At 49.6% G+C, this 23,632-nt stretch overlaps 2 protein-coding genes across 2 annotated transcripts in view; one reads left to right on the top strand and one right to left on the bottom strand.

Annotated features, from left to right (window-relative positions):
• LOC139684162 (uncharacterized) overlaps positions 1-23,632 on the top strand; it is a 1,455,962-nt gene that overhangs the window by 15,537 nt on the left and 1,416,793 nt on the right. Inside the window, 2 exon segments of the mRNA XM_071579763.1 lie at positions 4,599-5,284; positions 8,730-8,732. Of these exon segments, the coding sequence (XP_071435864.1) occupies positions 4,599-5,284; positions 8,730-8,732 (689 nt within the window).
• The window catches only part of LOC139684161 (uncharacterized), a 1,434,678-nt gene that overhangs the window by 55,685 nt on the left and 1,355,361 nt on the right, over positions 1-23,632 (bottom strand).

The following is a 23,632-nucleotide window of genomic DNA, read 5'->3' as shown; positions in this document are numbered from 1 at the left end:
AATGGGGAAGACATCCATCTTGGTTGAACAGGAAGATTCTGAAGGAAATCAGTGATAAAAAGAGAGCGGACTGAGTGTGGAAAAAAAGGGCTGGCTATTTAGAAAGAGTTTAGGAACATAGTTGGGTACTGTAGGAAGAAAATGAGAGAGAAAAGTGCAATTTGAAGTCAGTTGGGCTACTTCAGTTAGGGATGAGAAAATGCTTCTGTAAATATGTTAATATGAAAAGGAGGGACAAGAAAAACCTCCATTCTTTGTTGGACTTGAGGTGGAACATAGTTACCAGAGATGAGGAGAAGGCTGAGGTACTTAACACCTACTTTCCCTCAGTTTTCACCAGTAAGACAGGTTATAGAGCAGATCACCCTGAGTGCAATCACACAGCACCTTCAGAATGGACAAGGGATTAGACCCAGCCAGAATGGGTATAGAAGGGGCAGGTCCTGTCTGACCAACCTGATCTCTTTTTATGATCAGGTGACCCACATGGTGGATGAGGATGAAGCTGTGGATGTTTCTGTCTAGACTTCAGCAAGGCCTTTGACACTGTCTCCCATAATATAATCCTGGAAAAGCTGGTAGCCCATGGCTTGGACAGGTGTCCCGTCTGCTGGATTAGGAGGTGGCTGCAGGGTCAAGCCCAGAGAGTGCTGATGAATGGGACTGTGTCCAGCTGGTGGCCGGTCACCAGTGGTGTCCCCAGGGGTCTGTGTTGGGTCCAGTCCTGTTTAACACCTTTATTGATGATTTAGATGAGGGGATTGAGACCGTCATTAGCAAATTTGCTGATGACAGCAAGTTGAGAGGGAGTGTCGACCTGCTGGAAGGCAGGAGGGCTCTGCAGAGGGATCTGGATAGACTGGAGAGATGGGCTGATTCCAGTGGGATGAGGTTTTACAAGGCTAAGTGAAGGTCCTGCCCTTTGGCCACAACAACCCCCTGCAGCGCTCCAGGCTGGGCACAGAGTGGCTGGAGAGCAGCCAGGCAGAGGGACCTGGGGGGACTGAGTGACAGGAAGCTCTACATGAGCCCACAGTGTGGCCAAGAAGGCCGAGAAGGCCAATGGGGTCCTGGCCTGGATCAAAACTAGCGTGGCCAGCAGGACCAGGGCAGTGACCCTTCTCCTGTACTCTGTGTTGGTGAGGCCACACCTTGAGTGTTGTGTTCAGTTCTGGGCCTCTCAGTTCAGGAAAGAGATTGAGGGGCTGGAGCAGGTCCAGAGAAGAGCAACGAGGCTGGTGAAGGGACTGGAGCACAAGTGCTGTGGGGAGAGGCTGAGGGAGCTGGGGCTGTTTAGCCTGGAGAAGAGGAGGCTCAGGGGAGACCTTATCACTCTGTACAACTCCCTGAAAGAGGTTGTAGCCAGGTGGGGATTGGTCTCTTCTCCCAGGCAACCAACAGCAGGACAGGAGGGCAGGGGCTTAAGCTCTGCCAGGGGAGGTTTAGGTTGGATATCAGGAAGAAGTTTTTTCCAGAGAGAGTGGTCAGGCATTGGAATGGCCTTCCCAGAGAGGGGGTGGATTCTCCGACCCTGAAGGTTTTTAAGGTGAGACTGGACGTGGCACTGAGTGCCATGATCTGGTGATCAAAGTGGGGTTGGATTAAGGGTTGGACTTGATGATCTCGGAGGTCTCTTCCAACCCAACTGATTCTGTGATTCTGTGATAACAGAGCAGGGATGGTGGCAAGGCCCTGTCTTGGTAGAGGCAGAGCACAGGCCCAAGGTGAAGAGCAAAAGAGACAGAAGCTCCACCTCCTTCTCTTTTATACTTCTTGATGCTTCTCGATGCTGTCAGATGTAATGAAATACCTCTTTGGTTGCTTAAGTCAGGTGATGCTTGTCCCTTCTAATCTCTGTCACATCCTCTGGGCCTGATGAATTGAGGCCTGGCTGAAACTGAAGCTAAAACTACCACACCCCATTACATTCTATTCTCAAGCACCATTTCTATGATATTTCACTATAGATTTTACACACTGAGAAATGACTTAACAAAATTCCAGGGATCTTGCTTTGAACTCACCAGATCCTGGGACTGAGAGGATTCTCCTCAAATAATATTTTGGGTGTCACTGGAGTGCTCAGTGGAGCGTCCGCAGTTTTGTCCCACCTCAGTCATCAGTAATTGTCACCAAAAGTCATCAGGAAGAAATGAGACCCTCCATTCCCCCCTTTGGAGTGTCTGTGAGCGAGACAGTCCTTTATTCTGGGCAGAGACAGGGAGAGAACCTTTCCAGCTCCATACAAACCCTTAGAAGGCTTTTCATGTATTTATACATTTTATCAACCAAATTAACCTTTATCTTAATCTTCTAAGATAAAGTAAACAAACTTTTGCGGAGAGAAAGGACTTCACAGTACGAATCTATGAGATTCAAAGTGAAGACATTTTATTTCACACAGCACATGGTTTATATAGGGTTAGAGGTACATCTTATTGGCTAAAATGTCTCACCCCAATACCCTAGAACTTCTAATTGCTTAAAAGCCTATCTCTCACAAGTCCCGTGTTTGTATTATCTCATCCCGATGTTTTGAGGTCCATGTCTGGAGATCAGGAAGGCAGTTGAGACGCTCTCGTGAAAACACTTGCAAGGAGTGACCGTTTCCTAACGGACAAACAGCAGGTGTGTGTCCTTGGAGGCTGAAGTATCAGCATGATTCTCACGGAGCTGAAGCAGTTTGGATTGCTCAGAAATTAACTTTTTGCAAGCAATCTCACAACACTGAGGGGACCCCGTTCCCAAACAAACTTCCTGCCAGAGCATTCTGCTGGAGCCCGCCTGCCGTGAAGGTTCCTGCTGTTGGGCTCGTAGCTGCCTGCCAAAAATCACGTACAAACCTTTTGGAACACTATGAAAACTCAGAGGAGGCACCTTGAGAATTCAGGGAGGGAAAAGGAAAGAGAGCAAACTGGTTACCATAATGGAAAATCTCTCCCTACTTCCCCCTCTCTCACCTCCTTATGAGGACCTGACTTTGCTCAGCCCAGAAAGGCTAAAAAACACCTTCTGAATAACAACTCTACATATCCAAAGACAGCATTCCAAGCCTCTTGGGGCCAGAGATATCTGTCACAAGCGTCAGAGAAACAGAAGGAAAAAAAAAAGGTAGAAACTCTTTTCCCCCACAGGGTATCTCAGCAAAAAAGTAGGTTCTGCTGGTAAGTATTTTCTTTGCTTCTAAAAGCAACCTTGGCTTTTCCCCAACCTTTTTGTATCTCTCTCTGTACCTCATAACTCTTCACCAGACTGCAACTGCCAGCTGCACCCACAGGTTTACCACTTTGGACTTTTCCTTTGTACTTGGGGGAGCCACATAGGGTTCAGCACAGAGGCTAAGAAACCCCTTTGTGCTTGTGCCCCAGGGGGCTGGGTTATACTTCTGAGGTTTTGTGGGTTAAAACCAATTTTTCTCTTTCTGCCATTGCATTTCTTGTAATATTTTCGTTAAGTTGTAACTCTGACTTATAATCTGCCTTGTTTTGCGTTCATTTCTCCTGCCAGTTTGCCTTTAAACCAGCACAGCTCCCCACTTGGGGCTTCCACCACCCTCTGGAAGGATCTGAGCTGTGACCACTACTGGGACAGGACCACAGACACCACTGGGTGAGGACCAGTGTCTTGACTGCCTGTCCCAGCAGCACAGCCTGACTGCAGTGCTGACTCTCAAGGTTCCTGCCAGGGTTTTGGGGTGTGGGGGAGGTGAATCCTATGGAAGGGGGGCCATTGTGCCTCTGTGCTGTGGCCATGTGTGTTTTATGGGAGGGGGAGGCTGGGCACTAACTTGACTGGACAGAGTGGGCTGGGCTTGGGAAGTTTCTCCTGAGTTTGTTTAGCCCCGTTCATGAGTTGTTTTCAGCATTTCTTCTTGTTAAAGAGTTCGGGTTTTTCCCCCTTCCGTTTAGATGTATTTGTTCACTTTCTCTGCATTGCAGAAAACTGAGTAGGAAATCCCAGGCAGGAGACTTCTCTCCACGATGACTCCCCTTTGGAAATTATCTTAAACTGAGACACTGGTGTCTTTCTAGAGATAGATTTGAGAGTAGAAACCCACAAGCAATGTGCTAACATGTTGATTTTTTACCCCAGAAAAGGATTTCTCCTTTCCAAATTTTAACAGGATGCAGGAAGAGGCTGCAAGAAAGAGGAAAATGCCCCGGGAGCCCCAGGCAGGTGAGGAGGAAGTCAGTGCCCCTTTTTTCCCTCTCTTGTGCTGCATCTTCCAGCCCAGCATGGCCCCGGCTGCAGGACAACCCCGCTGCCAACGCCGTCCTGCCGGGACTGGGTTTGGGGGGATGTCCTCGGCCTTCCTTGTGGGCTGGAGGCAAATGCCCTGAGTGTCCTTGTTCCTTCCTGCCCCAGGCCCTGAGCTGAGCACGGAGAGCATGGAGGACAAATCCCCCCAGCAGAACTTCACGACAGAGGCTGTTCTGAACAGTGCCACAGTGCAGGAAGTCACTGGGGAGGAAAAGCCACGGCGATCCCACAGGAAGAGGAGCTCCAAGCCAAGCCCAGAGATGTCTGAGGAGGAAACACCCAACGTGTCTGGGGAAGGCAGTCAAAGATTGAGCCAGAGCTCTGACCTGGTGGTGCAGCAGCAGCTTCACACCAGGGAAAAGCCATACAAGTGCATGGAATGTGGGAAGAGCTTCATCAACGTCTCCCACTTTAACTATCATCAGCTCATCCACAGAGGGGAACGGCCTTACACCTGTGGGGAATGTGGGAAGAGCTTCAGAGCGAGCTCCCACCTGATCCATCATCAGAAGATCCACACTGGGGAACGACCCTATGAGTGTTCTGAGTGTGGGAAGAGGTGTCGGACCAGCTCGCATCTCCTCAGACATCAGCGCACACACACGGGAGAGAGGCCCTTCCCCTGCACCAACTGTGGGAAGAGATTCAATGACAACTGCAGCCTCATCAGGCACCGTCGTATCCACAACGGAGAGAGGCCTTATCTTTGTGGGGAGTGTGGGAAAAGCTTTAGGCGGAACTCTGAGCTTCTCATCCACCAGATGAACCACACTGGGGAGAGGCCCTACGAATGTTCTGAGTGTGGGAAGACGTTTCAGACAAGCTCAGCTCTCTACAGGCATCAGCGCATACACACCGGGGAGAGGCCCTTCCCCTGCTCTGACTGCGGGAAGAGTTTCAATGTCAACTTCAGCCTCATCACCCACCGGCGTATCCACACTGGAGAGCGGCCTTACAAGTGTGACGAGTGTGGGAAGAGCTTCACCACCAGCTCTAACTTGACCAGACACCAACGCACCCACCAGTAAGGGAAGCCCAGTTCGTGCCCCAAATGTGGGAAGAGCTTTGTCTGCTGCTCCAACTCCATCACGCATCAGCAGAGCCACGTTTTGAACAGAACTGCTGAACCACATTCGCAATGATTCAGGTTAGGAACACACCTGGCTTGTGTTCTCCTCATCCTCCTGGTTCTCTGTGGACACTTGAATTTACACAGGGGGAGGAACATCCATGGTGTCAAGGGTTTAGTTAGGCCCAGATTCAGGCTTTGTTTTCTAGTGTAGGCATTGGACAATCAGCTGACTTGAACCAGGTCAGGCCAGTTGACTTCTACAGGCCAATGATACTGCCTACCATATTCTGACATGAACTCAGATAGAAAAAGAGAGGGAGGAGGGGTCTTCCTTCTTCTTCCTGCTGGATGAGCAACGACTTGGGGTGAAGGTCAGAGCTTCTGGGGACTAACCGAGGCCCTCCAGCAGTTTATTATCTTTTCTAGGGAAGTAGAATTTTTTTCGTATTTCTCTTGCTACCTTTTATTCTTTGTGTGTAGTTTGTATTTTATTTGGGTTTTACTTTTTCTCTCTATTCTGTTTAACATACGATAATCTACTGAACTATGGTCTGTTGTTTGTTTGTTGGGGTTTTTTGGGGGTGGGGGAGGAGGAGAGACTTTTCCTCTGAAATGATTACTTGGCATTTTGCTAAGTCAAAACCATCCCACACGGGGACACAGACTGATGTGTGAAATTCATTGGGAAAGGGGATTTGCTGACTTTTGACCCTGAAAATCTCCCCTGCTCTCACTTAGTTCTTCTTGTGGCCAAAAGCAATCCTGAATGGGGTTTGAGATATTTTCCAAACTAAATAATTCTATAACTAATTCTCTAAAGGCCACCCAACCCAACCCCACGCACATTCACATGATTAGGGTTTTTTGTTTTTTTTATTTTATTTTATTTGATCCATCTTCATCGCTTAAAATCACCTGAAATTGAAGTTAAAATGAAGAGATCTAACAAAGACATCTAAATTTCCACCATTCTCTTGGGAATCGGGGCAGGAATTTGGAATTCAAAGGGATATTCAGAAAGATTTCAGGGTTCTGTTGGAATTTGTGGGAGTTTTCACCAAAACTGGAGCTTTCCATACTGATTGATATTTCTTCATCATTTTGCAGTCCAATATTGTAGAGGGATTGATCTGTCAGCTCATAACACCTCAATCCCACACCAAAATGGCTCCCTTCCAATCTCAAACAATTCAATCCCATCCCAAAATAGTTTAATCCAATTCGAACTCCCTTAGGGTGAGTCAGGAGCAGGAGAAGGGGTGCTACAAACCCAGGGACGATTGGGTAAAATTGGGAGGGCTTGGAAGCAAATTGGGAGGGTTGGGATGGGACTTGGAGAGGAATGAGTTGGGATTTGGGAAATGTGAGATGGGGTGTTTGGAAAAACTGAGGGAGCTTCTGTGGTGCCCTCCTATCCTGAGGAGGGTAATGTGAGGGAGTGTGGGGGACATGTGACATCAGCACTTGGAGTGGGAACCCACAGAGAGGGACACAGGGAGCTCTTTCTGAGGGGATCCTGCTGCTTTGCAGCAGTTCAGGGGCCTTTAAATATCTTTTGAGGGTTTTGGTTCTATTTTTCTTGGGCTAAGTTGACCCTCTTGCAATCAGGGGGATGAGATGACCCTATTGACGGAAAAATCCCACAAAGCAGAGATCAGTGCCTGCCCCTCCTCTGCCCCTGCCCAGGAAGTTTTATTTACAATGAGGTGTCTCCTCAGTGTCCTCTTGTGCAGATGAACACACCAAGTCCCCTCAGCAACTCCTCACACAGTTCCCCAACAGGCCCTCTTGGTTGCCTCCCTTCGACACTCTCCAATGGCTCAATCTCTTCCGTCTGTTTTGGTGCCCCAAAGTGCCCCAATATTGCAAGGGATATAAATGCCAGGCCTGACGATTCTCAGGGGCCATTGTGAAACAGCAGGGCCTCATGAAACCCAGGGGACACTGTGACACTGCAGGGAGTTCGAGAACCTAGAGGACATTGTGACACTTCAGGGCCACCTGGAACCCAGGGCACACTGTGACACTGCAGGGCCCAAAGCACACTGTGACACTGCAGGGCCCAGGGCACACTGTCACACACACAGAACCAGCCAGCCCTGCCTGGCGCTCGGCAGCAGCACAGAGGGCACTGCCCACCCCTGGCACCCCTGGCGCCACAGGAGGAGCCCCATTGCCCTCTCTGTTTCCAGCAGCAAAGACAGACACAACCCTGGCACAAGGGGCAGCTGCAGCTGCTCCTCACTGTGCCCAGCAGGGCACACACACACACCCCCCGGCACAGCAGGAGGCACATCCAGCTGCTCCTGAGCCAGCACAGGGCAAACCCCTGTGCCCCCCCAGGTCTGCACAGCTCCCTCTGTCCCGCCATCACCACGAGCAGCTGCCCTGCACCTCTGGGGCTGCTCCCTGTCACTTCTCATCCTAAAACTGAGGTCAGGACTCTAGCAGATCCCTTCTCTGCTCCCACTCATGATGATGGTAAATGCCCTGTGGGGTGGGCGCAGCAATGGCAGCAGAACTGGCAGCGCAGGGGCAAACCCATCTGGGCTGCTGTTTTGTGGCAAAGGTATCAGTGCCGGGGTGGAGCACCTGCTGTGAAGGTGTTTCATGGGGATGCTCCTGTACCCAAGAGTCAGGCCCCTGAAGAACAGCAGAACAACCAGCAGGTGGGTCAGGCTGCTGCCATTGAAGGGGCTCAGGTACTTTGGCATTGGCAGCACAAGGGGGGATTATTTCTGGCTCCCTGGGCCCAGAACACCTCGGGCCATCAAGGCAGAGATGGAACATATGGATGGGCTTGTGATTGAGGGGTGGGCTTAGCCATGGGCACTGTTGCACAGGGTATCCATGAATGTGAAATGTGCTGCAGTTACACAGGCCAAGCAGGTGGAGCCTCTCTGGGATGGAGAAGAATGTCTGGAATAGAAACAAGGGGAGACCTGGAAGACTGTGGTGCTGTGCTGGTTTAAATGTAAACGAGCAGGAGAAGTGAACCCAGCTCAGGAAGGAGTATAAGTCAGAGTTACAATTTAATAAAAAATACTACAATAAATACAATGACAGAAAGAGAAACTGCTTTTAACCCACCAACCCCAGAAGTGCAACCCAGGGCCCTGGGACACAAACACAAAGGGGTTTTGTTTCCCCCTATGCTGAGCCCACGTGGTTCCCTTGAGTCCAAATCAAAAGGAGGTAAAAAACCTGTTGGTGCAGATGATAGTTGTAATCTGGTGAAGAGTGGTGGCCTTCTCCTGTGAAGGTTCTGTTCCTCCTTTCGGTCTCATGAGTTGTTACTCAAACCCCAAGATTACGTACCCTCTGGCCCAGCAGGGAGCACCCAGGCCCTCCCCCAGGGTGGGGAGTCTCACAATGGGTGATTAACTCTGGGAGTCAGGGGGTATTTTGGAACCCTTGATGGCCCATTAGCAGCCACGCCCCCTCAGGCTGGGTGTCAAGGTGTTAACGACTCCCTGCAGGGGAGTTATCCCAGCTCTTATCTCACAGATGTCTTTCACACCCAGCTCCCAGCCTGAGGGGTCAGCTGTGCCCTGGGCAGCTGCTGCAAATGCTCCATCGTTAACAGCTTTTGGGAAACAAATAGAGAGTGTGGAATACACAGCTTTGATCATCCACACAGGGATAAACTGGTCCCACCTGCTGAACTAGGACATATAGGATGAATTTTTATTATTTATTTAAAAAGTTCAGGCACACAATGAGCAGCATCAGCCAAGTTTTCTAAGTGACTGAGGAGCCCTTTTCCTAAACTGTGCTCATCTGAGAGAGTTTCAAATCCCTCATTTGTGATTTAGTTTTTTGGAATGATTCTCATTCAATTAGATGGTTTTGTAAGCCATCACCTACAGAATTGCTATTGTGGATAACATCGATTATAGGAAAGCAGAAGAGAAGTACATGGAAAGGACATCTCTGAGCAAAAGGTATTTCTTTTTTTCAGTGTTCTCTGAATTTTTCATACTAGTTTTCTGCCTTTGTGGAAGGGTTCAGTGTCCTCCCTCCTGTGAGGGATGATAAGCACTCATTAAACACTGAAAATGTTCTGGCTGAGCAAAGTGAGAAGTGCAAGACCAAGCCTCAGCCTGCTGAGAGCTGAGGTTTGGCACTGGCTGCCCCAAAATTCCATAGAGAAAATAAGAACAATAATAATTTTAGGGTGTAATTGAGTAATTTTCAGTGGGATTGGGCTGCTTTGAGGAGACAGATGGATCCTTCTCAGCTTTTGGGGTGCAAAGCTGGCAGAGACTGGAATGTTGATGGTTCATTGCTCCAACACTCTCCAGCTGCAAAAGCAGTGGGTGCTTTGCTACCCATGGGCAAAGGAACCACCCAGGAGCAGAGGGGGGAACACCCACCCCTGGAGGGGACAGGCTGGGCTTGGAGCCAGGGAAGGAAAGTGGGATTTTTATGCTTTTCTATCACTACAGAGAAGAACCAAAACTGCTCCAAACCTACTTTCCATGCACACAAAACTGTTCTAAACCCTACATCTACAGATATATTGATAAAGTAAATCTAATCTTCCCCATGGGGTGGATTAAAAAGTATTTGAGTCATCCTCACCTTCAGGGGTCAGGTCAGGTGCTGGACATGGGGGAAGCTTCTGGCAGCTGCTCACAGAACCCAACCCTGAAGTCCCCCCACTACCACAACCTGGCCAAACAAACACATTGAACTGCCCAGCATGGATCACCTGGAACGTGGTTCACCAGGTCTGTGCCCAGCATGGATCACCTGGAACGTGGGTCACCAGGTCTCTGCCCAGAATGGATCAACTGGGACATGCGTCACCAGGTCTCTGCTAAACAGGGCTCACAAGGATTTTTGGTTATCAAGTCTTTAACCACTTTGTCCACTGATGCTTCAGGAGATGTGAGCTGCTCTGAAACCTCTTTCCATAGTCCAAGCACTTGCAGGGCAGTTCCCAATGTGGATGTGTTTCATCCGCTTAAATACTGTAGAAAAAAAACCAAACAAAATGAACAAAAAGGACAATACTTTAGGTTGAAAATTTTCCTCAAAAAAAATTAAAACTTTTACAAGTCAGTTGTTTATACGAAATTCTGTTTCGTTTTTTTTGTGTATCGCGTTTTTTTCTGATTTTTTTTTTTATTTAATTGCTAAAAGGTGCAGAAAGAGATACAAAATGTTGGGGAAAAGCCAAGGTTGCTTTTAGAAGCAAAGCAAAAGTTTACCACCAGAACCTACTTTTTTGCTGAGATACCCTCTGGGGGAAAACAGTTTCTACCTTTTTTTTTTTAATTTCTTTTTCTCTGGTTCATGTGGAAGATATCTCTGGCCCCAAAAGGCTTGGAATGCTGTCTTTGGATATGTAGAGTTGTTGCTCAGGAGAAGGTGTTTTTTAGCCTTTCTGGGCTGAGCAAAGTGGGGTTCTTCTGAGGAGGTGAGAGAGGGGGAAGTAGGGAGAGATTTTCCATTATGGTAACCAGTTTGCTCTCTTTCCTTTTTCCTCCCTGAATTCTCAAGGTGCCTTCTCTGAGTTTTCATAGTGTTCCAAAAGGTTTGGACGTGATTTTTGGCAGGCAGCTACGAGCCCAACAGCAGGAACCTTTATGGCAGACAGGCTCCAGCAGGATGCTCTGGCAGGAAGTTTGTTTGGGAGCTTTTAGCAAAACGTTTACAGAAAACCTTTCAATAGGATGTTTTTGGCAGACAAACAGTGGAGGAACATTGTTCCTTGGAATTCTGTATTATGTGAGTGTCACAGGGGACACACAGGAGTCCCCACTGATCCATCCTGGGGCTGGTTCTGCTTCTCCCAACCTCGGCTCCTCCCTGCGAGGTCCCCCCAGGACTGTTCCCCACTGCCCCCCTAATAGTTGGGACTGGTAAGAACTGGGAAGCTTTACTGGGAAAAGTGGAATCAGGTGGTGTTAGACTAAAAGCAGGGGCTGTGGGGACATGCAACCCCTCCATAATCAGCACAGGGATGGGGGTGGATGGTCCATGCTGGGCCCGAGGCCACAGGGAGGGGCTGTGGCTGCTGATGGCTCAGGAGCTCAGTGGGAAAAGAACAGGGGGTGACACTGAGGTGGAGGATCCCCTGGGAGGGCACACATGGGGGTATGGACAGGACCCCCAGGAACCCCCTCCCTTTCTGGGACAGGTAGAAGCTGAGCCCCAGCACCAGGACGAAGAAGACCAACACGAAGCCCCCAATCCCTGTCACTGTCTTGCTGCAGGCAGCACGTGACAGCTCTGGGAGGTCTGGGGGGTCTGGACCTTCCAAAACTTCTCACTGAGCCTCCAGGACATCCCCAAACCCTCCGTCCTTTGCCCTCAGCTCACCCAGGACCATCTTGAACCTTCTCCCACCCCCTTCAGGATACCGTTCCGCCCCGCACCCCCCCCGCATCCCAACTAGGATGATCCAATCTCACTCCCAGCAACACCAGGGCTCTCCTTCCAATTCTTCTCAGCCCTACAAGGACTCCCCAAAGCCATTCCCAATCCCTTCATAGCCAACCCTGGCTCCTTCATATTTCACCTCCAATTGCTCCCTGGACCCTTTAAAACCCATTCCAGTATGCCAAGTCTCCTAAACCCCCTTCCCAGTAATCCCCCATGCCCCTAAATCCCTCCCAGTTGCTCCCATGGCTTCCCATACTCTCCTCCATGACTCTCTAAACCTCTTCTGGACCTGTCCATTCCCTCCCCAAAACCCCCTAAATTACCACCAGGCTCCCCAAACTGCCTGCCAGTTTCCCAAGTCTTCCCAAACTCCCTTCCCAATTAGTCCCAGGATCCCCAGCCTCCCTCCAAGTTGCCAGGCCATACCCCAGTCACCAGGTGAGGGGGTGCTCCAGCCTGATGTGCCCCACCCAGTAGGTGAAGGTGATCCTTCCAGGGGTGGATTTCCAGCATCACCAGCAGCTGGTGGGTCCAGTCCTTATTGGGGACCATGTTGGTGGACACCAAGGGCTCCAAGAGCTCCTGCCCACCCTGGAACCACCTCACCTGTACTTGGGAAGGGTAGAAATCCATCCTGGAGCAGAGCAGGGGCCTGGGCGGACTGGGAGCTCAACAGAATCAGTGAGGTGGAAAAGCTGGTGGGCACTGGGAGAGAGGCAAGGAGGCTGCAGGGACACTCAGAAGGACTGGGAATGATGTGGGAAGGGTTGGGAGAGGCGCTGAGGGAGACAGGGGACATGGGGTGACACATGAGGCTCCCTATTCCTTATTCATTCCTGGGGACGGTCCTGTTCGCACTCCACAACCCCGGACCTGCCAATCTCTGCTGTTTGGGCAGGATCGTGCCCCACCTTGGGGCTCCTGGGTCCAGAGGAGGAAGGAGAACAGCAGATTTGGTGCCCAGGATTGTGTCAGGAGGTTCAACAGCCTGGGGGGTGTGTAGTGGCCTGGCAGGTTTCTCTCTGCCCTTGGCTGTGGGGTCTGCAGGGAGCAGTTTCTCCTGCCCTGTTTGCACTGTGGTGCTGCCCCACTGCTGGACCCCTGGGCAGGTGGATGTTTCTGACCTGAGGTGTTCTCAGACACACCAGATATGCATGAGGGGCACTGAGGTGTGTTTTCCTTCCCCAAATTCTGTGTCTTGGACATACCTGGTCCTTTCGTGGAGCATCTCCTGCCAAACTGGGTCCTTGCCTGATTGCACAAGAGCAGAAACCGGGTCATTTGCAGTGGCACTTTTTGGGGGACCTGCCCTGGTCCATGTGGCTCTGCCTGTGGGGACAGGGAGGGTCTGGGGAAATTTGCTCTTCCAGGATCCCAGTCCTTGTGGTACAACTCTGCATTTCGTACCACAGTGAAATTCTCTGATGAAGGTTGAAAAAGATTTGCAAGTGTGAATGATTCCCAAGTAGGTTGATAGACAAGGAAAGAGCTGCATTTTGGATGATGTGGAAAAAACCCAAATTTCTATATCAATATGAACACAGGGCCCACCCAAGTGCTCAGGCTACAAGCTGGGTGTGAGAGAACCCTGGGAGACACAGGAATGTTTCTGTCTTCACACCAGTGACTCTGTGATTACTGTGATAACTCCCCTCTGGAGAGCCATCAGCACCTTCACACCCACCCTGAGGGCTCATCTCTGCTAATGGGCCATTGGGGGCTGGAACAATAGGCAGCTCCAATAACCCAGAGCATCAAAGAGTCCAAACCAATCCCATGACTCACAGGGTCAAATCACCCATTGTGGAAGTCCCAGCCCTGTGTGAGGTGCAGGGCATTCCCACTTTGACCTGAGCATGTCAAATATTCAGGGATTGCCATTTCTGGTATCACTATTTGGATCCCGAGGGGGACTCAGACTTTAATAGAACTGCAACAGCCACTCTTGACCGGACTACGACCATCATCCTCACCAAAAGGTTTCCTTTCCTTTTACTGTGAATTCAGGGATACCACGTGGCACTCAGCACAGGGGCTAATGAAGACCATAATGTTCATGCCCCGGTGGATTGGTTATACAATTGGTTTTCTGAGAATTCAAACAAGTTTTTCTCTGTATCATTGCATTTATTGTAATCTTTCTAGTTAATTGCATCTCTGACTTTTAAACTTTCTTGTTCAGGTTAATTTCTCCCTTACAGCACAACCTTTAAACCCTGTGCCCCAGAGCATCATCCAAACACTCCTGGACCTCTGTCAGCCTTGGGGCTGTGCCCACTGCCCTGGAGAGTGCCAAGAGGCCCAGTCTTGATCTTTTAAGCTGGATCTGAGTTGAATGATACAGCTTTGAGGCCAAGGTGTGTGCCCACAGGTCCATCTGCTGAATTTCTCTTTCATTATGTGACCTGGAAGAGAAAAGACTGATGACTGCTACCAGATGGGTTTGTAGCCAAAAGAAATAGCATGGCACAACCAGCACTGTACTCACCTTGGTTTTGTTTTTAGTTTTCTTCAGTATTCCTTAAAAAGTGTTTAAAAAGTGGATTATTGTTGAGATTTTAAAATAAAAGCATGGAAAATGTGCTGGTGTGCCCTGGGCACCTGCTGCAAACATTCCATTATTAACAGCCCATCAGAAAGGCCACAGGGTGTGAACAATTCACAGTTTGGGTTATCCCCAGCCTCTATACCTGGGACAGTGTATTAATCAATTGGACTCTCCGTTTTGCTGGATCCTCACCCCTGAGAAGATCAGAAAACTGGGACGTGCTGTTATTTTGGTGCAGTGAGAGCAGCGTTATGTTCTTGCCCTGAAGTCCCGTTTAGAGTATCACATCTTCCTCTGAGGGTCCTGTGGAGATTGAGGGTTCTTCTGGAGGGACCTCTGAAATCTGGGAAACTTTGCCTCAGCTTTTCTCTGAGGGAGGTTTTGTGGTTCCTTTTGCAGGAGCTTTTACAGTGCATGGCGCTCGTGGGCAGCCCATGGAAAGAAAAGATTTTCTGTCCTTCCTTTAAAATTTTCTTAGTCACTATTCTGTGCTGGGGTGGAGGTGGCTGGAGAAAATGAGGAGAAGGAAGGAGTGGTTACAAAGAAATCTGAAATAATCCTGTCTTTGCAAGAGTCAGACAAAATAATTGTATTTCCAGAAAAAGGAAGAATTAGGCCAAAAGGCTGCAGCAGGAGCATTGCTTGCTGTTGAGCTCCAAGACAGGCTGCAAATGGTGGCACTGCTTTGCTGCTGAGCATGGGCATGTCTGAGAGATTCAGGTGCAGCTTTGGAACGTGCAGGAGAGAGGGAGAATCTTACAGGGAAATTTGCAGGATGTAGAACCCGTAACAAGGCCTTGTAACTCAAACTTCCTGTGTTCAGGGGAGGAGCTGAGAGACAGTGAGCCAGTCTGTTGTTCTGAGAAAGCAAAACATCAGGTTTGCATTGACAGCTGATGATGAGGAAGGAGCAGATTGACCCTTAATTAAAGCTGAAACCACCAATGTGTGGCAGGGTCAGCAAAGTGCTGCTAAACTGGCACCGTGTGTGGCTCCCAAGATATCAAAGCCTGGCCCTGGATCAGGGGAGATGGAAATCCAGTCACTATTAATGCAGTGGGATGCTGAGGGGCTGGAGCCACTTCCCAGATGGCACAAAGTTAAACCACTGGAGCAAACGCAGCACGTGTTATCTGCCCAACTGATAAGGTCAGTTCATGGCTCCAGGGTGAGGAGCAGAAGCCTCCTAAAACCCCTCAAAAAAACCGAGCACAACGGGCAGCTCTTCCTGAATTTTTCCCAGAAGTCTCACTGCCTCTGAACAGGAAATTAATGGGAGGAGACCCCCTGAAAAGATGGGGCAAACAACAACAGCAGTGCAGGGAGCTCTGCATGGAAGAGGAGTTAAAACTGCACCTGAGAGATCCCAAGTTCATGCAGTTGAACCACTTGATTCACTAAGGAGTAGCTTTTTGGGGGAGGTTTGTGTAGTTTTCTTTTTCCAGGAATTCCAGCCCTCCCCAGTGAAGATCAAGGAACCAGCTGGGACTGGGGGAACTGCCAGCAGATCTGCAGAAGGCTCACAGAAAGCAGCCAAGGGGTGATGAGCATCTTTCCATCAGGATGTGTCACCTTGTGACTGTCAGCATTTCAGACTCAAGTTGCTGCTTTAGGAGCATTATCCCAGCCTGCCTTTGAATAATCAGTCTCTTTTGGGCCGGACTTTCACTTCTCTTTCTATAGTGACCTACAACATGTGAGACGGAGCTGTTTGGATTCAACAGAACTTTTAATTGCCCCATAATTTGTAATAATTAACATTTCTGTTGTTTGTTTGTGGTTTCGTTGAGCTGGATGCAATGGGAGATCAAATATTAGCAGGACTTTATAAAACAAACATTTTTGTTAACTCATTGAATTTTGCTAAATTAGTTTTTGTTTATACTAAAAATAAAAGAATGGAGTGGAATAATCTCTTAGTCTTCTTTTATGGTGAGATACTTTATACTGAATCACATGAGAACTAAAACAGACAACCCAGTTTAATTTGTGAGTTGATACAAGAATTGTTGCATGTTTGAAAACATACAAATATGTATCAACCTTCCCAGAATTCTTCCTCAGAATGTTTTGGATTCATTGTTGTGATAATTTGTCTAAATCTTACAGCGATTTTGACATGTGAACTAAATAATCTTAACAGAATAAAAGAAACTATTCCATGGGAAATGGTTGCGACCCCCTTCCTAAATCAGAAGGAGTTTCAGCTTTGGGCTGCAAATGGGACATGGATAAAATACAGGAAAACCTTTTCCCAGCTCCCAAGACCTGTGACCATTTTAGGAAATACTTTCACTCTGCACCACTGACATTTCTCACTTGTGGGTGCAGTTTTGTAGAACATTAATTGGAAAGGAATGTTGTGAAGATAAATTGTGAGAGAGAAGAAAATCCCAGAAAAATCATCCTGGACACTGTTTTGGGGGATCCTCAGCACCAAGGAGACAGCAGATCCAGAGCCACAGGACACCACTGGGTTCCATGGAGTGGGGATACATTTCCTGTTCTAACTTTTCTATGTTACCCTCTTTCCCTCCCCCTCTCCTATTTCCTAATTCTTTCTATTTCTCTTTCTTTGCCTCACATTTACTCTTAAATAAAATCCATCCTCTTGACTTTGGCATCTGATTCTTTTTGCACCTTAATTTGGGCAGAGACATTTCTAATAATTTTAATAACTGGATGATAACCCCAATCAGAGCCCCTTCACAGCACAGATGGAGAGAAAGTCCCCACAGTGCACCTGAGAGGTGTGTCAGGGGAAACCGTGTGGATCAGTCCTGTCTCAAGCAAAGGCAAACCCATCTGTGGGATTGATTTTGCTCAAGGACAAAGTTGCACTTGGTGGGTAATAGAGAAAAACAGGGAAACATGGTGTGTACCTGAAGAGGACCTATTTTTGGTGTAAAATTGTCTGTTCCATTGTTCCTATTTGTGTATAATATTGGATAGAGAGGTGCAGAGTTAATGTGTTATTCAGGGCATACTGGGGAAAAGGGAAAAAAAAGAAAAGGGAATAGAGTGGTGGATAATGTCCTGGGTGACACAAAACTTCTGGTATCCTCCTTCTCTTTTCTCTGTTCCCCAAAATGCCTGCTAATTGGGAGTGGGAGGGGAATTTGAGATTAAATAAGGTCCTGTTCTCCTGGCAGAAGAATGTGTGCCCAGGTGTGAAAGGCTGGAATGCTGATGACTCAGACAGTGCAGGTGGAGCTGATGATGTGCAAAGTGACCCCCAAGGTTCTGAGGGTGTGCACACCTGCCAGCTCAGGCTCCAGGTAGGTGTGTTTTCCTTGGCCTTGCACAGGGACTGAGCTGTGATAACTCCCCCCCGGGAGCACTGAGACAATTCCCACACATGGCCTGGAGATTTTCACCTCTCCTAATGGGCCATCATGGATCCACCCTATTTTTTTCTCTACATCTTTTAATGTCAGGATTATTTCAGATTTCTGTGTAACCACTCCTTCATTCTCCACATTTTCTCCTGCCACCTCCACCCCAGGGGCAGAAGGCTGGCTAAAAATTTTTGAAAGGACAACAAAATATTTTCTTTCCAATGGCTGCCCAGCACAGCCATGTTCACAAAAAATTCCTGGAGAAGAATCTGAAAACCTCCCTCAGAGAGAAGCTGAGACAAATTTTCCAACAGTTCAGGAGTTCCTACAGAAGAAAAGGAACAGAACTGCATTTTGGAAGATGTGAAAACCCCCAAATTTCTACATTTATCAGTATAAATACAGAGCTCACCCAATCCCTGAGGCTACCAGCTGGCTGTATGAGAACCCTGGGAGGCACAGGAATGTTTGAGTCTTCACACCAATGAGTCACCTGTGATAACTCCCCTCTGGGGAGGCATCAACACATTCACACCCTCCCTGAGGGCTCATGTCTGCTAATGGGCCATTAGGGGCTGGAACAATAGGCAGCTGCAATGACTCACACCATCAAAGACTTCAAAAATATCCCAGGACTCACAGGGTCAAATCACCCATTGTGGAAGCCCCCAGCCTGGGTGAGGTGCAGGGCATTCTCACTTGAACCTGAGCATGTCAAATCTTCAGGGATTGGCATTTCTGGTATCACTATTTGGATCCAGAGGGGGACTAAGACTTTAACAGAACTGCAACAGCCACTCTTGACCAGACTGTGACCATCATCCTCACCGAAAGGTTTCCTTTCCTTTTCCTGTGAATTCAGGGATACCACGTGGCACTCAGCACAGGGGCTAATGAAGACCATAATGTTCATGCCCCAGGGGGATGGGTTCTACAATTGGTTTATTGAGGGTTCAAAGAAATGTTTTTCTGTATCATTGCATTTCTTGTAATCTTTCTAGTAAATTACATTTCCGACTTTTAAACTTTCTTGACTCAGGTTAATTTCTCCCTTACAGCATAACCTTTAACCCTGTGCCCCAGGGCATCATCCAAAATCTCCTGCAGCTCTTCCAGCCTTGGGGCTGTGCCCACTGCCCTGGGAAGTGTCTGGAGGCATCTCCTAAAGCTGGCCCAGCCCCAGCTGATGGGATGTGTGAGGAGGGGTCTGTTGGGAGGCACTTTGGAATACCTGTGGAGCCAGGGGGTGCAGCCAGGGGTGCCCAGGGCTGTGGGGCAGAGCAGGGTCCTGCAGCCCATGGTGCTGTGTTGGGGCAGGGACTCTGCTGCCTGCCAGGGGCAGCTCTCAGCCTGCCCAGGGAGCTGCTGACAGGGCTGGGGACAAGGGCTGTGGGGAAGGAGCAGCCCCTGGGAGGGCTCCTTGTCTTGCTCAGGGGCTTCTGCAGGGCTTGGGACTGCTCCCAGCCCCCACATCAACCCCAGACAGTTCCCAGGGCACATTTCAGGGAAGACATTAAAGCAGGATGTACGTGAAACGGAAGCATCCTGTTCTTTCAATCTTCTCGCCTGGCATGTCTGGCTTGGCCATGGCACATACAAATCAATATTTCAGTTCTAGAGGATGAAATACAACTGCAAATCTGGTTCTCCAAAAGGTGAATAAATCAGGGTCTTCTTTCCAGGAAGCCTCTTATCCTGCACTGTCTATCCCAGCTGCACCTCTGGGCTGGCACTGAGGAGATTTCCCAGATCTCCCCTTGGAAGCAGCACTGCCCTGCTCTCAGCACAGCACAGGCACTTGTAGGTTTATGTTTTTCAAGATTTCTTGGTGTGAACTCAATGGAGCACGAGGGAAAGCTCAGAGCAGATGGGAAACAGAGTGATGGACACTGCAGCTCTCCTGGCTCTGCTCTGAGCCACAGAGAGCTGAGTCCCTTTAAATCTTTTCTTGTTTCAAGGCTTTTCATATTTTCAGTGAAAAGCATGAAAATTTATAACTTCAGGTAGAATATTCTCCATGAATTGTGGTTGAAAATATAAAAACACAGAGAAAATTATTCCAAGGACATGTTCAGACTCTCTGCTGCAGAGTCAGAAGGACAAAGGGTGATATGTTATAAAAGGTGTGGTACATTTGACCTGCCTCCTGGTGGTCAGAGCTGTCACAAAGCAGCTCCATGTCCCCAGTGCAGCAGAGCAAAGCTGAGGCCTTGGCAGCACATGGGCAGAGCTCCCGCTGCTCACACCACCCTCAGCCAACACTGACCAGAGGAAGGAAATGCATTTCTATCTGAGGGAGATTTATCTGAAAACTGGTGTGACTTTGTCAGAGGAGTCTGTCTTCATTCCTCTCTGTCCTTTGCTTTTCCTCAAGTTTCTTTCCCTTTGGACCTGTGATATGGCCCCAGGACAGCACAGCCCCTCCCTCTGCAGGGCAGCACTTCCAGCTCAGGGCCCTGCAGGGATCACAGGGTGGGAGCCAGGACCGACTGCTCAGGCTGGAGTGGACACACTCACCTGGGGAAGGGGATGCCCTGGAGAAGAGCAAGGGAGCATTTCTGTGCCTGCAGGGAGAACTCCCTGGTGTCCTGGTTTGGGGCCCAGCTGGAGGTGAAGCCCCACACAGACACTCCCTCAGCCTCCCCTCTCTCCCCACTCCAGCCCAGTGGAATTGGGAGGGCAATAAAAGTGAAACTTGTAGGTTGAGGTAAGAACAGTTCAATATTTGAAATCAAAGTATAGGATAATAGTAATGGTAAATAATATATAGTAATGATAATAAAAGGAGAAAATACAAGTGTTAAACAATGGAATTCCTCACCACCCACTGACCAATGCCACACCCCCCTTCCCAAACCCCCGTCAGCCATTTCTGGGTAACTATACCCAGTTTATATACTGGGCATGACATGATGTGCTGTGCAATAACCCTTTGGCCAGTTCAGCTCAGCTCTCCCAACTTTTTTATTTTGGGAACCTCCTCATGGCAGAGCAGGAGACACAAAGGAAACAACAAAACAGAGTCCTTGACTTGGTATAAACATGACATGGCAAACAACCAAGCATCAGTGTGTTATCAAAAATATTCTCCTTCTGAATCCAAAACAGCTCCTGAGGGGAATTAACTCCATCCCAGCTGAAAGCAGGACAATGTCCAGCCCTTACTCCATCCCTTTTTTGTCATGCCAGGTCTCACACTTCCAATTCCCCATCACCTTCCCCAGTTCTCTCTTTTGATAGACACACACACAGACATCACTCCCTTAGGGAATGGAACAGCTCTGTCAGGAGGTCATAAAATGGCCACAAAAGTGTCTGTTGAGTTCACTCAGGTCATGACTTTGGCCTCCATCTCTGGGAACAGTCTCTCAAGCAGGGAAGTTGCTGTGGGGTGCTGGACTGTTGCAGGTTGCACATTGGAGTCAGTTCTGATTCCAGCACTGCTGCACTAGGCCAGTTTTAGAGCAGGTCCCTCTTCCTTGGTGGGAGGGCAACGATCAGAGGAAAGTCAAGGCTGAAATGTCCAGAACAGTTGTGGGTGAGATTGATGGCTCAGGGGGGTGATGCCCACCCAGCCAGCACAGAAGGGATAATTATTAATGTCATAGAATTGATCCATTGGCCCTTCTCTCCCAAAATCAAATTCCCTCAAGGCACACACCAGAGTTTTTCTCCTCCCACACCACCCTTCAAAAGCACCTGAGACCTTGAGGAAAAGCAGCCCCTGGATGGGTTTGCCTTGGCCTGAGGCAGGAACAATGCAGACTCTTTTCCCAGCATGTTTTAATGGGCACTTCAGAAACATTAATCTATTCTACAGAACCTGAAAATTTTGATTGGGCAGGCCCAGCCCTATGGGGAGATGCTCCAGTGTGGACTGACCAGGCGGTCTTTGCTAAATGTGCATCCCAATGTTTTCAGGTCCCATCACCCGCTGCTCTCAGTGTGCCCTTTCCCTGTCCATTGCACCCTTGGATCTTCCCAGAGGCTGGTGCATGGCAGGGCATGGGATTCACCCACTCAGGCAAGGTTCTTTGGCCCAGGTGTCTGTCAGGTTGTTTTGGAATTCAGTCCCACAGTCCGATTCAGTTCTTTCAGGAGTTCCATGTCACCATCACATTTCCTCCTCCAGGCCCAGGACAGTGTTCCAGGCAGTGCCATGGGGCACAGGGGATGTTTCCAGACTTCCTGTGGTTGTTTCCATCACCATAAGCATGTGGGCCTTCCCATGGGGAGTCTGGGGCAGCGTGATCCAGTCAGTCTGCCAGGCCTCCCTTTATTTCTCTTCCAGTCATCGTCCTCCAACCAAGAGAGGCTCCTCCTTCTAGGCTTGTGTAACTGCAGCACATTTCACATCCATGGATACCCTGTGCAACAGTTCCCATGGCTAAGCCCACCTCTCAGCCACAAGCCCATCCATATATTTCATCTCTTCCTTGATGGCTCGAGGTGTCCTGGCCAGAAATAATTCCCTCTTGTGCTGCCAATGCCAAGGCACCTGAGCCCCTTCAATGGCAGCAGTCTGAGCCACCTGATGGTTGTTCTGCTGTTCTTCAGAGGCCTGACTCTTGGGTACAGGAGCACCCCCATGACACACCTTCAAAGCAGGTGCCCCACCCGGGCACTGATACCTTTGCCACAAGGCAGCAGCCCAGATGGGTTTCACCCTGTGCTGCCAGTTCTTCTGCTGCCATTTCTGCACCCACCCCACAGGGCATTTGGCGTCATCACTAGTGGGAGCAGAGAAGGGATCTGCTGGAGTTCTCACCTCCAATTTCAGGATGAGAAGTCGCAGGGAGCAGCCCCAGAGGTGCAGGGCAGCTGCCCGAGGTGATGGCAGGACAGAGGGAGCTGTGCAGGCCTGGAGGGGCACAGGGGCTGTGCCCTGTGCTGGCTCAGGAGCAGCTGGATGTGCCTCCTGCTGTGCCGGGGGGTGCGTGTGTGTGCCCTGCTGGGCAGAGTGAGGAGCAGCTGCAGCTGCCCCTTGTGCCAGGGCTGTGTCTGCCGTTGGTGCTGGGTACAGAGAGGCCAATTGGGCTCCTCTTCTGGCGCCAGGGGTGCCAGGGTTGGGCAGTGCTCTCTGTGCTGCTGGTGAGCACCAGGCAGGGCTGGCTGGTTCTGTGTGTGTGACAGTGTGCCCTGGGCCCTGCAGTGTCACAGTGTGCTTTGGGACTTCCAGTGTCATAGTGTGCCCTGGGTTCCAGGTGGCCCTGAAGTGTCACAATGTCCTCTAGGTTCTCGAACTCCCTGCAGTGTCACAGTGTCCCCTGGGTTCCATGAGGCCCTGCAGTGTCACAATGGCCCCTGGGAATCGTCAGGCCTGGCATTTATATCCCTTGCAATATTGGGGCACTTTGGGGCACCAAAACAGATGGAAGAGATTGAGCCATTGGAGAGTATCGAAGGGAGGTAACTAAGATGGGCAAGAGCCTGAAGGGGCAGTGTTTGAGTAGCAGCTGGGGGCACTTGGTATGTTGAGATGCACAAGAGGAGACTGAGGGGAAAACTCATTGCAGGTACAACTTCCTGGGCAGGGACAGAGGAGGGGCAGGCACTGATCTCTGCTCTGTGGGGACCCGGGACAGCACCCACGGAATGGCCTGAAGTTGTGTCAGGGCAGGGTCAGGTTGGACCTTCCAAAGAGGTTTTTCCCCCAGAGGGTGGTGGGCACTGACCAGGCTCCCCCGGAGAGTGGGCACAGCCCCAAGGTTTACAGAGCTCCTGGAGGGTTTGGATGATGTTCTGGAGCACAGGGTGTGACTCTTGGGGATGGACCTGTGCAGGGCTGAGGTTTGGACTCCATGATCCTTGCGGGCCCCTTCCCACTCATCACATTCTGGCATTGTGTGACACCAGCTGGGCTGATCCCAGTGCGCAGTGACTCCCATACCCTCCCAAAATACTGTGGATGCTCCCTGTGTGGGGAGGGGTCCCAGCCTCACCCCAGCAGGTCTGGAGGAAGGGGAGATTCCCTCCTATAGGTAACTTGTAAATGAATGTGGGTCCCCCACAAGCCACGTC

Source organism: Pithys albifrons, chromosome 33 (genome assembly GCF_047495875.1).
Source record: "Pithys albifrons albifrons isolate INPA30051 chromosome 33, PitAlb_v1, whole genome shotgun sequence".
NCBI classification, from domain to species: Eukaryota; Metazoa; Chordata; class Aves; order Passeriformes; family Thamnophilidae; genus Pithys; species Pithys albifrons.
This window is presented reverse-complemented; position numbering and strand designations above follow the sequence as displayed.